The 14,562-nt window shown below is 37.9% G+C and overlaps 1 protein-coding gene across 1 annotated transcript; it reads right to left on the bottom strand.

Moving 5' to 3' along the window:
- Positions 1-229: 229 nt before the first annotated feature.
- inhbab (inhibin subunit beta Ab) lies at positions 230-8,639 on the bottom strand. The gene is made up of 2 exons (XM_067363366.1): positions 8,231-8,639; positions 230-1,206 (listed from the first exon to the last, which is right to left on the bottom strand). The coding sequence occupies exons 1-2, from the start codon at positions 8,637-8,639 to the stop codon at positions 404-406; spliced, it is 1,212 nt and encodes a 403-aa protein (XP_067219467.1). The 3' UTR covers positions 230-403.
- Positions 8,640-14,562: the final 5,923 nt, after the last annotated feature.

Below are 14,562 nucleotides of genomic sequence, written 5' to 3' on the forward strand. Positions count from 1 at the left end.
GACAAATAATAATAAAATAAGAAGAACATCCAGTAATAATACTTGACTTGCATAGAGTTGCATGTTTTTTCTTCTTCTCAGAATATATAATTCCACACTTCAAAATAAGTCTCTTTATTGCAGTGCAGAGAATCAGGGCTGACACTTTGACCCATGCACCCGTTCCCTCTCAGTCTCTGTCTCCCTTCATTAAAAAAAATATATTATGCTTTATTCTCCTCCGTCATTTTTATATGAAAGTGCCACGAAGACCGCTCCAATTATCAGTCCTATTGGAATGGTCTGGAAACAAATAGGTTGCCCGAGTTTGCAGCTCAAATGTTTGTGGGAGAACACAGATCGCCAATCCTCTGATATGTGCTTTGTACCAACATTTAAGTGTTTGTTAGTAGTTCATGGCATTTTATGAGCAGCCGCACTCCTCCACTATCATGTTCTGAATGTCTTTCTTAATGATCTTCTGCTCCTCGTTGTAGTAGAGCATGGACATTGCCCGTAGGCGCGTAGGCACGCAGCACGACTTGATGTTGTTAAAGGGGCTATACCCGCGCATCCGATAGTGATTGATGACGGTGGAATGAAAGGAGAGGGCAGAGCCTGTGATGCTGGCCACATGGCTGGGGCAGTCACCCTCGCAGTAGTTAGCATGATATCCAGACGGAGCGATGATCCAATCGCTCCACCCGATGTCCTTGAAGTTGACGTAGAACTGCCGTTTACAGCAGACGCGGATTTTGCCGTCGCACTCCAAGCCGCGCTTGCTGCGCCGGTGCTGGTGCTCCTCGGCTGGCTTGAGCACGACCATGAGGAAGGGCCGGTGAGATTGTTCTCTCTCCTTGCCCTTGTTGCCCTCTGCGGGCACCAGGATGGGCACGGCACCAGCTTCGGCACACAACGGACAGGAGACACGGAGACTGAGCAAGCTGCTGTCCCCGTCCAGCAGGGTCTGCACCGTGCGGGGCACGGGTAGCGTGTGCCAGCCGCTGCGTCGTGTGTCCACAGTCTTCTCGGACACCACCAGTTCCTGGGTTCTGTCGGTAGAGCCTGGATCAGCTTTGCCATGCTGCAGGAGCTGAACGGACACCTTCCCCTTCCCTCGGCTGCCTTTGGCAACCTTAAGAAACAGCCATACATTGGCCTGCTCCACCACAGACAGAGTGTTGCCCTCCTTAGAAATGTCAAATTTCATGGTGTCAGGGGCATCTCCTGTGAACGAAAGGCATGAGGTAATTGGTTAGTTTTTGTTTCAGGTTTTTATACATGGAATATTATACTGCAAAGCTTTATCAGTTTATTAATGACACACACTGTTAGAGCCCCCAGATGAGAAACTTCTTAACAGAATCAGAGTACATAATGCCTGCTGTACTAAATTGTTTCTGTGAGAAAGGATATGTTGTTTTTTTGCGGTCAATCTCCACCATCTGCAGTCCTTCGTCAACACCTAGACTCAGTCCATAAAAAACATTTCCTGCTCCTAAAATCCTGGCACTCCATTTGTGTATATAAAGCATGTATGTTATGACAAGGGCCTTCCCTATAATGTGCACATGACTGTCTGCTATAAGCCAGCTCAGCATCAGTAACCACTGCTGATTTACAGACTCAAGATATTCAGCCTCTGAAATGACTCTCTGCCAACCCTCCTCAACAGGACAGCCATTAATTCAACTGTTTAGTCAACATGTCCACATTCAATAAATCCTGTTATCTGATATAAAGGATAGTCAAGCTTCGAAAACACCTTTTCTAGAACTCAATCTTTTATGCTTATCAATGTGGCACTGAGATATTTATCTAGACAAATACAGTCGCAGGTTTACCTTTACTCAGTCATCTCATATGACACTGTATATAATAGTGAGCTATGAAACTAAAGAAGGGTCAATACACAAGACCATTTGTTTTATTGTTTGTCTATGTATACATGCGCTAGACTGAAGTCTTTGACCATTGTGTAGAGTCTCGCTGTTTTTTTGTTTTTTTTCAGCATCTCGCGCCATGAGCCCTGTGTTTTTAAAACGCCTTTTCAACACCTGCATTCTGTTGCATCTAGCTGCTTTTGAACACGAGCAGCCCCTTATTCACTTGTGCCGTGATTGGCATGTTATTATGAAAATCTGCCTGGATGAATTACTATTTAAAGCTCATGAAAGCCTCTGAGATCTCAGAGTAACTTTACTGGACGGTCTGTTCTCTTCATTGAATCTCACATTGTCAGAAAACTCCCACGAAACACTGAATGGACTTAACACATAACAGGAAGAACTATTTTTAAAGCTGAAGTGTGTAGTTTGGATGGTAAAATACTTTGTCCTATTCCAATTTAATATGCAGATACAACCATAGCCATTGATTCACCCCCTCAAATATAAACACTGAGGCTCTGTGGCAAAGATCTTTGTGGCACGAGTTTGGGGTGACCATTGGGAACATATGTTTTTTTTACCTTTTAAACTGAAACTGAAATAAACGCCAATATTCCCTTACTCTGTGGATTAAGTTGTCAAACAAATCAGTGAACAATGCAGTGCCACCATACAAATGTGAATCTGTTTGAAGTTTCCATTATGCTCCCTTATAATCGGTTAATTTATTAACCTTTTTAATTCCACTTTGAGAGCTGTTGGAAATTCTGGCAAGTAATGAAAAATAAAAAATACAGCTCAGTAATTCCAGGTTAATGGGAATGAACAATGTTTTCCCATAAACATTGTAGAAATACTGCAGATGTTTTCTGAGAAACAAACCGCACAGCACTGGTTTTTATTTGCAGATGAATGCGTCTCTCTCTCTCTGTCTCTCTCTCTCTCTCTGTGTGTGTGTGTGTGTCACTATCCAGCCTGATCTCTTATCAGAACACCTCTTAACTCGAACAAGAGCCGCAGTGTGTGACCAAGTATAAAGAGCTGGCCTTTCTTTCCATATTAAAAGGCAACTGCTTTTTTGCCACTGTCATTTGGTTCCTGAGCCAGTCTTTCACTGAAGTTGTGTAGTCTTTCTTGTAGGTTTAAAAAAAAGAAACGCCACGTGTCTCTGAGGTGACGGGGTCTGGGTGAGGTGGACACTTCAGAAGCATGTCAGTGGTACTGCAGTTTCGAGCCAAAGGTCAACTGTGCCCGCTGTCACGTAACTCGCGCTGAATTATTCCTCTTATTTGGAAACTCTTATCATATTGTCTCTATTCTTTATCTGTTTTATATGTTGAAAGTGCGCTATAGTTGTGTCTGCACTGTAATATCAAGGACAAGATTGCTTTCAAAATGGCAAAGTTGCATTAAAATCATTTGGGTGTAATCTGCTTTATGCACTAGTTGAGCATGTAGAGTATCAAAAAAGATTTAAGGATTGTTTACTTAGTGTTACATTCATGCAGTGGGTCTTTTAATGAATGAAACACTGCCAAAAGACTTGAGATCACTCGGAAAACACTTTCTCATAACATCTGGACTAAAAAAAAAGGGTTTCTCAACCTTTTATTTGCTTAGGTACCGCTTTTATCAACACCAAACCAGATACCTACAAACTAAATGATTGACCTTTATTAAACTAACAGGATCAGAATCTACAGGAGAAAAACAGATTCTCCTAGTAGCTTCCTGTCAAACTGAAGCAGTTTAAAAATACAGAGCCAAATTCTGCATTGAGTTTGATATTTGTGTGAAGGATGAAAATAGAAAAGATAAAATAACAGAGAAATAATAATAAATAATAAGACTTTTAGATAAATGCACATACTTCCTGCTACAAACAGACCAGACTTTTACATATTGATCTGTTTTCTTTTCTTAAAAATATTGTAATTTTACTGTAATTTTACATTTATTTGATTAAAAAAAACAGTAATATTGTGAAATATAGTTCTATTTTGAAGTATTTTAAATTATAAATTATTATAAAGATTTGGTGCTCAAGAAACATTTCTTCTTATTATCAGTGTTGCTGGTTAATATTTTAGTAGAAACCATAACATATTTTTCAATAAATAGACAGTTTAAAAGATAAGTGTTAGGTATTCACAATTGTTGTCAGTCAGATCATTGAATTACTTTAGAAATAGACTCAATATCAATTGCTTTTGTGTTAGATAAAAAAAAAAAAAACAGCATCCACCCAAAACTGGTGTTAACAAGACGCCTCACTATAGTTGGATATATTGTTGTACCAGGATATAAAAGTGATATCACAGTCTCTGATCACTACAACAAACACCTGATGACCGCAGCACAAAACATATTCTTCACATAACTAAGTGTTATCTTGCATTTACCTATAATACAGTCTTGCGCTGCTTTGTCTTGTACAATAGACAAAGATATCATCTATCTGTCACCTAATAATGAAGCCTCAGTTATGAATCATCAGGAGACAGGGTTGACACAGGGGTCAGAACAGAAAATAAATAGTTAAAGGATTAGTTCACTTTAAAATAAAAATTACCCCAAGATTTACTCACCCTCAAGCCATCCTAGGTGTATATGACTTTCTTCTTTATGATGAACACAATCAGTTATATTATTGAATATCCTGACGCGTCCTGACCCCTTACGTATTCAACTTACGCACTTGCAGTTCAAAACTCTTATGCTACATCCTACACCTTACATATTCAACTATTCAACTAAGTCTAGGGGAATTAAGATGTTTTACTTTATAACTTTTTAAATATGGATATTTTTCTTACACAAACACATTGCTTCGCTTCAGAAGGCCTTTGTTTACCCCCCAGAGCCGTGTGGAGTACACTTATGATGGATGGATGTGCTTTCTTGAGCTACATACTCGCTGGTCCTGTTCACTGCATTATAAAGCTTGGATATTTATTAACAAAACTCCTATTGTGTTCATCAGAAAGAAGAAAGTCATATACACCTAGGATGGCTTGAGGCTGAGTCAATTTTGGGGTAATTTTCATTTTAAAGTGAGCTAATCCTTTAAGAAACATCCCTCAGATTAAACCTCAAGGAACTTTAAGCCCTGCTGTAATGCATCGGTCAACTTCTAAGCAGTTTCAGGAAGCTGCTCAGAGAGGCAACAAGCCAAGCTAACCACGCCAGAATAGTAAAACTTTCCGAGATCCAGATCGTCCGTATGCATGAAGAGCTACTATTAACGTGAATTCCTTTAGTGTGTCAATCTTGCGCTTATTCCATACCTTCAGATCTTTGTGAGTACATCACAACTGCTATAAACATTTATCCTTTCCAGAATACCTGGAATGTCAGTAAAGGGATAGTTCACCCAAAAACCATAATTTAAAGCCTGTTCACAAAAAGGACGATAACTATAACTATATAACTAAGATATCTTATTTTGTCTTCCACACATAAAAGAAAATCATACAGGTTTGGAACAACATGAGGGTGAGTTAAATGACTGAATTTTCAGTTTTGGGTAAATTATATGATGTTTTTTTTTTTTTGCACTCAACTTTTGATGAGTCTCTGTTCCTCCGACTCATCCAGTGAAGATACTTTCAAAGAAACCCGACCATTCCACACACCAACAGAGCAGCCCAGAGTAATTACTGGGCCCCATATTTTGATGAATGGAGTAATTATGGCCAGCTAACAGCCCTGTGGGTTTTGTATGGGATCGAACCACCCCACCTCTCTCCTCCACTCCCCGGAGCATCATTAACACCCATGCAATCTCATAAAGGCTCAGAGGGGCCTTTTTTAATCTTAGGTTCATTCAAAAGGTCTATTTATAGCATCAAGGCATTGTGCACATTTATGTAAGCAAACAGGCACAATAGACCGTGCCGTCAAATGTTTGCTGGCTCCTTCTTGCACTCGATGATAGCTGCAATTAAAGAGCTGCGGAAATCTTCCCATTAAGCCTCTGCAGGACTGTTGGTGGTCAGTCTGTGTATAAGAATCAGATGGGACTGCCAATCCACATCATGGCCTGTGCTGGTCTAAAGATAGGTCAGCCTTGTTATCTTTAGAAACACTGCTATATTGTTTTTTCGAAAAAAAAAAACAAAACCCTGATGCCATGAGATTGGGCCGCTTCAACCATCCGCTTCCGTACCCCATTCAGATAAATGTTGTTAGCGGGGTTTTTTTACAGCAGTGTCATGCTGATTTGTAGATCAGTGACATTGTTATAAATAAGTCATGAGGAACCAATTAAAAATGGAATGTACTTGTGGATCTTCCCATCCCAGACTTAGTCTATTGAACCAACTAGGACGTAGTGTTTGTTAAAGGCGGCTCCAAAAGTGTATTCAATAAGGAAGAGCATTGTTTGTGCCATTTTTGGGTTTTTTCCAAACAATTGTAAAAAAAAAAAAAGATAAAAAAAAAGATGGCTGTCTATTGGCTACTCTATCATTAGACACACTGCACAATATGAATAGCATATCATCAGGTCAGCAGACATATTTTAGAGTCAAAAAGCTCAGCATTAGTGTTAATATGAGCTATATGACATAAAAATAAAATAAAAAGTCTGCCCTAATTTCATTCTTTCTTTCTGTGAAACACAAAAGAAGACTGTGGAATACTTTTGAAGAACATTTGGGGACCCCATTAATATATATTTTTTTATGCTCTGCAGAAAACAAAGTCAAACAGGTTTGGAACAACATTAGGGTGAGAAAACGATAACTTACATTTTTGGGTAAACTATCCCTTTAAGGAGACTTTAAGTGAATACTTGACATAGTTTGGATGCATACCATGATTAAAATGTGTTAATTTTGATACTAAATTGCTGTCTCTACAGTTTCCCGTTGCTTGACAGAACTGAAGATGTTTAAGTGGCTCGATTCAATAGCTGTTAATAGGGGCATCATTTCCTCATTTCATATCAGTAGCGCGGCGCCGAGAGCCTCCGGCAGCAGCGCACAGTCAGAGTGTTAATGCTCCACAGCTGCAGCGCATGTGTTCCCCTTAAGATGACTCTCCCTCCTGCAGACCTTCGCTAACACCTACCTGAGTGCTTTTTAAAAGCACTCCTTTGAAACGGTAGTCTGAGTGGAGCCATTTGTGGTGACATCCACTGTACATCATATAATACTGTGCATATCTTAAAAATGGAAACCCGCGAACGGACAGTCTCGAGCATAACGGTGAATTATGCGACAACTCGAACAACTCTAAACTGAAAATTACCCAAAAAAAGTGCTTTTTATCCATTTCAGCTCAGTGGAGCTGTGGATTTAGATAAAACGGTTATATAAAATAACATTCATTAATGCAATATTAAACATTATATAATGCTTATGCTGTCAAAAAACATTTTTTTATGTTAAATGTTTTTGAAAGTCTTTTATGCTCAACAAGAATGAATTTATTTCATGAAAAATGCAGTAAAACAGTAATATTGTTAAATATTATTACAAATTAAAAACTATTTTCTTTTTCAATATATTTTAAAATGCAATTTATTCCTCTGATGGCAAAGCTGAATTTTCAGCATCATTACTCCAGTCTTCAGTGTCACATGATCCTTCAGAAAGCATTCTAATATGTTCATTTGCTTCTCAAGAAACATTTATTATTATTTTTATCAATGTTGATAACTTTTTCAGGATTCTTTGATGAATAGAAAGTTCAATGAACAGCATTTATTAAATTTATTAAATTATTTATTAAACGGATATCTTTTGTAACATTATAAATGTCTTCACTGTCACATTTGATCAATTTAATGCATCCTTGATGAATAAAAGTATCAATTTCTCTCCCTTTTTTTTTTTTTTTTTAAATTTACCACATTTTGTGTCATTGTTTCCACAAAAATCTTAAGCAGCAAAAACTCTTTTCAAAAATGATAGTAATAATAAGAAATGTTTCTTGAGCAGCAAATCAGCATATTATAATGATATCTGAAAGATCATGTGACACTGAAGACTGGAGTAATGATGCTGAAAATTCAGCTTTGTCATCACAGGAATAAATTACATTTTAAAATAGAAAACAATTATTCGAAATTGCAATAATATTTCACAATATTACTGTTTTTACTGTATTTTGATTAAATAAATGCAGCCTTGGTGAGCAAAAACAATACAAATTTGAATGTTTCCAAACTTTTGACAGGTTTTATATATATTAATGAAATGTATATTGGTGTTACCAAGGTTTTAAGTCATATCAATTCATTGCATGTCACCGTTTCTCCACAGTCTTGCTCAACAGGTGAGAGTTCATCACTTAGCACCACAAACAGGCTATTAACGTCATCACATATCCTCATAAGGCACTAAAGCATCCCTCACCTGGCTCCGCGAAGGTGATGATCTCAAAGGGCTGCTCCTCAGGTTGCTCTCGTTCCCCCAGCCCTCCTCCGTCTTCCTCTATCTCCACTGTGCCATCCTCACCCACCCGTCCCACATGCAGCTTGCGGATGGCATTGAGCAAGGCGGCGCGGGGCACCGGGTGCGTGACGTTGGGCCGGGTGTTCAGATGCAGCATGTTGAGGATGTGCCTCTTAACCGCCTCCACCATGTCTGTCTGCTCCTCCGAGTCCTTCTGCCTCTGGGCTAGAGCGCAGGATGGGCAGGGGGTCACGGGATCATCTGGATGCCCCGCACCTTGAGAGCTGCTCTCGGCCGGCGTGGGCGAGCAGCCCCCTGACAAACAGCCGGAGAGCAGCAGCACCCCTGTCACGAGCGTGAGAGAGGACATCCTGAGTGATGGCAGACTCACACCTCGGTCCTGTTCTGCTCCGCTGCCAAAATCACAGTCACTGCGCTGGCTTGTTTGTCAAATCGATACGGAAAGTGGGAGCCAGTCCAAAATAATCCTTATCTGAACAGAGCGGTCATGGTGATAAAAGTTGAAGAGGGCTGAATGAAGCTCTTCTGGTCCTCTCTCTGCAGGTCTCTCTGGGCTCCTCCTGCAGGTTGATGAGCTCCGGGTCTCCGTCCGTACAGCAGAGATTTGGAGAAACCTGACGATGCACGGCTGCCCGTGCCGGAGTTGAATGGTTGAGTGGAAAGTGGGCAGGGTTAGACAGTTCTCTGACTCTTTCTTCAGCACTCTCTCCCTCTCTGGCTTCTCAGTGTTTGTCCCCTCTCTCTTTCTCTCTCTGTAATTATACCTTCCTCCTCTTCATCCCTCCCTCTCACTTTATTACAATCTTTCTCACTACTGACTCACTGACTTTTTCATCTCTCTCCCTCCCTCTCGTTCGTTCGCTCTCTTCAGTGACTCCTCCAGTAACGTGTACCATTTTTTTCCTCCGGAGAATCTAAGTTGCTCTTACGCACTCTCTCCCTCTCTCTCTTTTTTCCACTGATCATTCATCTCTCCAGCCATCAATCCGTCTGCACCTGTTGTACAGACCGGCTAACTGTGTGGTGGAATAATCCTCCTGGGGAGGGAAAAGTCGAGGGTTCAACATGATTATCATAGCTATCTGAGTGCACAACACACGTGTAAACGCACAGAGCGACTCATTCATGCTCGGTTAGGCACACACACTGCATACGGCACACTTTTCCTAGAAAAAGACATGGGAGGGTAGTGAAATGAGCATCAAATGAGCATTGAAAGCACCAAAACTGTTATATTTAGTATTCAATCACTCAGTCAGGACAGACATTTATAAGAAGGATTCCTCTATTTACATTTAAAAAATAAAAAAAACCTACATTTCTGCCAATGTAAATCAACCTAGAATGCTACATTAATCACTTCTTTTTTGTTACATTTCATGTCTATATCTATAACATCATAGTGATGCATGGCAGTGACATCACTCGACTCCCTCTTGTGGTTATAATTCGTACATTCTCTATCATTTAAAATGATTTTAAGCATTTATCCCACAAATGGTAAAGTTGGCAGATTTAAAAAACAGAACAATTAAGAGAAATAAAACCCCTAGAAGGTGATTCAGAACAGGAATGTTCATGACTGCAGAACAGACATACCGCAGCGTTTCTCCAGATGTTTGTGGAGTTCAGACCTCGCGCCTTCAGAGACCAATTAGGGCTGTTAGTCGGCCACGACGTGTGTATGTCAGACAGATGCATGCTGGTCCATACATGTGTCTGCTTGAGCTGGAGCGCATCACACCTTGGCTCATGTGAATAAGCATTAATCATAGAATAACCCTGTCCCTCCTGAACTTCGGTTTTAAAAACACTCAATCATGATGGCTATAGGTGAAAGTCAAGGCTGAGCAAATGTTTTACATTTTAATGGTTACTATAGCAACCTTATTAACCATGCACATACACTACCATTATTTAAAATGTTTTTGAAATAAGTATCTCCAAGGCTTCATTCATTTATTTGATCAAAAATACAGCAAAAACAGTGATATTGTGAAATATTATTACAATTTAAAATAATAAAGGTTCTCTATGTTAATATATCTTAAAATGTAATGTAATTTCAAAGCTGAATTTTCAGCATCATTACTTCAGCCTTCAGTGTCACATGATCCCGCAGAAATTATTCTTATGATTTGCTGCTTAAAGGATTAGTTCACTTTCAAATGAAAATAAGCCCAAGCTTTACTCACCCTCGAGCCATCCTAGGTGTATTTGACTTTCTTCTTTCTGATGAAAACAATCGGAGAAATATGAATAAATATCCTGACGCATCCGAGCTTTATAATGCAGTGAACAGGGGTCACGAGTATGAGCTGAAGAAAGTGCTTCCATCCACGTCCATCCATCATAAACATACTCCACACAGCTCCGGTGGGTTAATGAAGGCCTTCTGAAGCGAAGCGATTTGTTTGTGAAAAAAAAAGTTATGAAGTAAAATGTTGAGCTTCCGCCAGACTGCCTTCTGTATTCAACGTACGAAGAAAGTGTAAAACTCTTGAAGTTCATAAGCTTACGCTACATCCTACGCCTTCCCTATTCAACTTATGGAAAAAGTGTAACTGACGCGACGCCAGTTTACACTTTCTTTGTAACTTTAATGCGAAGACGGTCTGGCGGAAGCTAGATATTTTACTTCATAACTTGTTGAATATGAATATTTTTTACACAAATGCATCGCTTCGCTTCAGAAGGCCTTTATTAACCCACCGGAGCCGTGTGGAGTATGTTTATGATGGATGGATGTGGATGGAAGCACTTTCTTCAGCTCTTACTTGTGACCCCTGTTCACTGCCATTATAAAGCTCGGATGTGTCAGGATATTTATTAAATATAACTCTGATTGTGTTCATCAGAAAGAAGAAAGCAGCTGGCTTGAGGGTGAGTAAATCTCGGGGTATATTCATTTGAAAGTGAACTAATCCTTTAAGAAACATTTCTTATTATTAATGTTAAACAGTTGTGCTGCTTAATATTTAAAATAAAACTGATATATTTGTTGAATAGAAAGTTTTTAACATTATAAATGTCATTACAGTCACTTTTGGTTTATCTAATGTGTCTTTGCTGAATAAAAGAAAAACACATAATGAGCCCAAACTTTTCAATCACTGTTTAGATCTCAAATCTTTTTCTCATCATTAATCCTCCATGTTGTGTCTAGTTTTCTTGTTTTGATTTAAAAGTGTATATTTGACACATTCAAATGTTGAAGTGATTCTAAAAATGACTGTAGTGATTAACAACTTAAAGGGAAACAAAATGAAATATCTATTCCTGGACTTATTAACACATAGAAAGGAACACAACACTCCAATAGATCATTCTCAACTCTTAAACACTTATTCTTAGCATTGCCACATGTTCGCCTGGGCAGCGTGTGTGGTGAGTTTGCTATTTCTGAAAGGTTCCCATAAGGTGGTGTCATCACACATCCTACTGCCTGCCATGCCTCCTCTCTCTATAGATGACACATAGAGGGACTCTGGGAATGAGTAAGACAGGCTTCATCATCTGTGCATTCTCACGTGTTTCTACTTCTATATCATTTTTCAAATGCGATTACTTTCCTTCGATTACTTTAATCAAACCCACGACCCTTTTTGTTCTTTCCACATCTGCAATTAAGAACAAAAATATGACAAGTATTCTTTGAAAGTTGTTAAAAATAGCTCTTTGCTGTAGTATTTGTGCTCGTGTTATGGTATGGTGTCATAACTATGAGTCTGATGATGTAAGAGGCAGTAAGGAGTTGGTGTGTGTGTGAGTTTTGGCAGGATAGTCCTCACCCACTACTACACTTCTGTATGAGTCAGGCCTCGCTGAGTGACGCTGTGGTACTGATGGTAGGCGGGATCCCTCGCTCTTTCTCTTCATCACTCTACCTGCTCCACCAGACGCTGATCATCGCCAATGAATCACCTGCAGTCATGTATGCAACTTTCACTGCCAACTGCCTCGGCATCTCCTGAAGCAATCACGTTTTTACATGTGTCCGTGAGTTATTCTCTGCCAGAATGAGTAACAGTTAGTTTTCCTCAAACTTCCTAAAGTAAACTTGGTAGGCAATGCAAACCGACAGTTATTTTATAAATTATACTAGATAGTCGTATAGCACGTGTACACTACAAAGGTTTTGGTTCAGTAGGTGGTTTGTTTTTGAAAGAAATTAATACTTTTACTGCATAAAATTGATCAAAAGTGACAGTAAAGACATTTATAATGTCACTAAAGATTCAGATATTCCAATTAATGCTGTTCTTTTGGACATTCTATTCATCAAACAATCCTGAAAAAAAAGGTTCATAGTTTCCTCAAAAATGTCCAGCTGTTTCCAACATTGATAATTATAATAAATGTTTCTTGAGCACCAAATCAGCATATTAGAATGATTTCTGAAGGATCATGTGAGGAGGCTTCTTTCCAAAACATTAAAAAAATCTTTCCAATGCCAAATTTTTAAAATGTATTGTAGCTAAGCAATTGTTACCTTAGACACCCATAGCAAAACAACTTCTTCAAGACAAGTATACCTATCTATACCTACCTTATAAACATAATGCCTAATAAAAACGATGTGTAGTCATTAACATGGTAAAAGTCATTAATGGTTTAAAAACCACACACACAAAAATCGATATATATGTACATATTTTGAAAAAAGTTTCAACTGGTTTTTGCCCATACAATGAAAGTCAATGGGGTCCAAACTAGGGTTGCAAAGGGCTGGAAAGTTTCCGGTAAATTTCCGGAAACTTTCCACGGTAACTTAACCTGGGGAATTTTGGAAATATTCCAATTTGGAAACTTAACAGGAATTTATGGGAATTAATTGGAAATTTTGGTAAATTTATATAAATGTATAATATTTACATAAGTATCATATAAAAACAAATATAAACATTTTCTTTGGTCATAACATGAAATAAGTTATTTATTTTTCGCATTCAATTAATTCTAATTTAGTAAATATGTAAAATATATATATATATATATATATATATATATATATATATATATATATATATATATATATATATATATATAATGTATATATATATAATATTTTTGCAACAATTGTTGTGTTATTTATTTCAGTGTCACATGATCCTTCAGAAATCATTCTAATATGCTGATTTGATATCAGTTATTACCATTGTTGGAAACAGTTGTGCTGCTGAATATTTTTTGGAACCTGTAATACTATTTTCAGGATTCACTGATTAATAAAAAGTTAAAAAGAATAGAATTTATTCAAAATCTTTTCTAACAATATCACTTTAATATCACTTATCAATTTCACACATCCTTTCTGAATAAAAGTATTTCATTCAAAAAAAAAAAGAAAAAAAATTACTGACCCCCAAATTTTGAACAGAAGTGTATATTGTTACAAAAGATTTCTATTTTAAATAATCGCTGTTCTTTACATTTTTATTCATCAAAGAATCCTGAAAAAAAGTATCACAGGTTATTAAAAATATTAAGCAGCACAACTGTTTCCAACATTGATAACGGAGTATCAAATCAGCATGTTAGAATGATTTCTGAAGGATCATGTGACACTGAAGACTGGAGAAATGATGCAGAAAATTCAGCTTTGCATCACAGAAATAAATTATATTTGTATGTATATTTGTATTAAATTGTAGTTATGTTTCACAATATTACTGTATTTTTGATCAAATGTGTATGTTATGGACTGGGAGAAGGTGCACAGTGTATGCAGGGGGTGTGGCCTCAATAGCCCTGCAGTAAGTAGTGTGCTGTGTGAGGAATGTGCAGGGAAAAAATTATTAAAATTGCAATAAATATGGTTGTTTTAACCAAAATTATGCTGCAACTACATCTAAGTACCCTATTATAGGCTAACCTGTAACTTTGTAAATTCCTTGTTTATTCCCATTAATTCCCATATATTCCCGTTAATTCCCATGGAAAGTTTCCAGCTTTTGCAACCCTAGTCCAAACTCAACATTCTTCAAAATATCTAATTTTGTGTTCCACAGAAGAAAAAATGTTTGGAATGATAGGATAGAATTTTTTATTTTGGGTGATCTATTCCCTTCAAATGTGAAGTGGCACATTACAGAATTGCAAAAATAATGACTTCCAACACTTCTGCTATAATTAAAAAAAATTAAAAAAAAAAAAAAACAATACTGGTGGCGCTACTGGAGCAGAAATTACGCACTTCACCTTCAAGGAGGATCATTTGACCTGGCCAGGAAATGGTACAGGTGAGGTCTGCTAAATTGAACACACAAATG

The sequence above is a fragment of the Chanodichthys erythropterus genome, chromosome 16 (assembly GCF_024489055.1).
Source record: "Chanodichthys erythropterus isolate Z2021 chromosome 16, ASM2448905v1, whole genome shotgun sequence".
NCBI classification, from domain to species: domain Eukaryota; kingdom Metazoa; phylum Chordata; class Actinopteri; order Cypriniformes; family Xenocyprididae; genus Chanodichthys; species Chanodichthys erythropterus.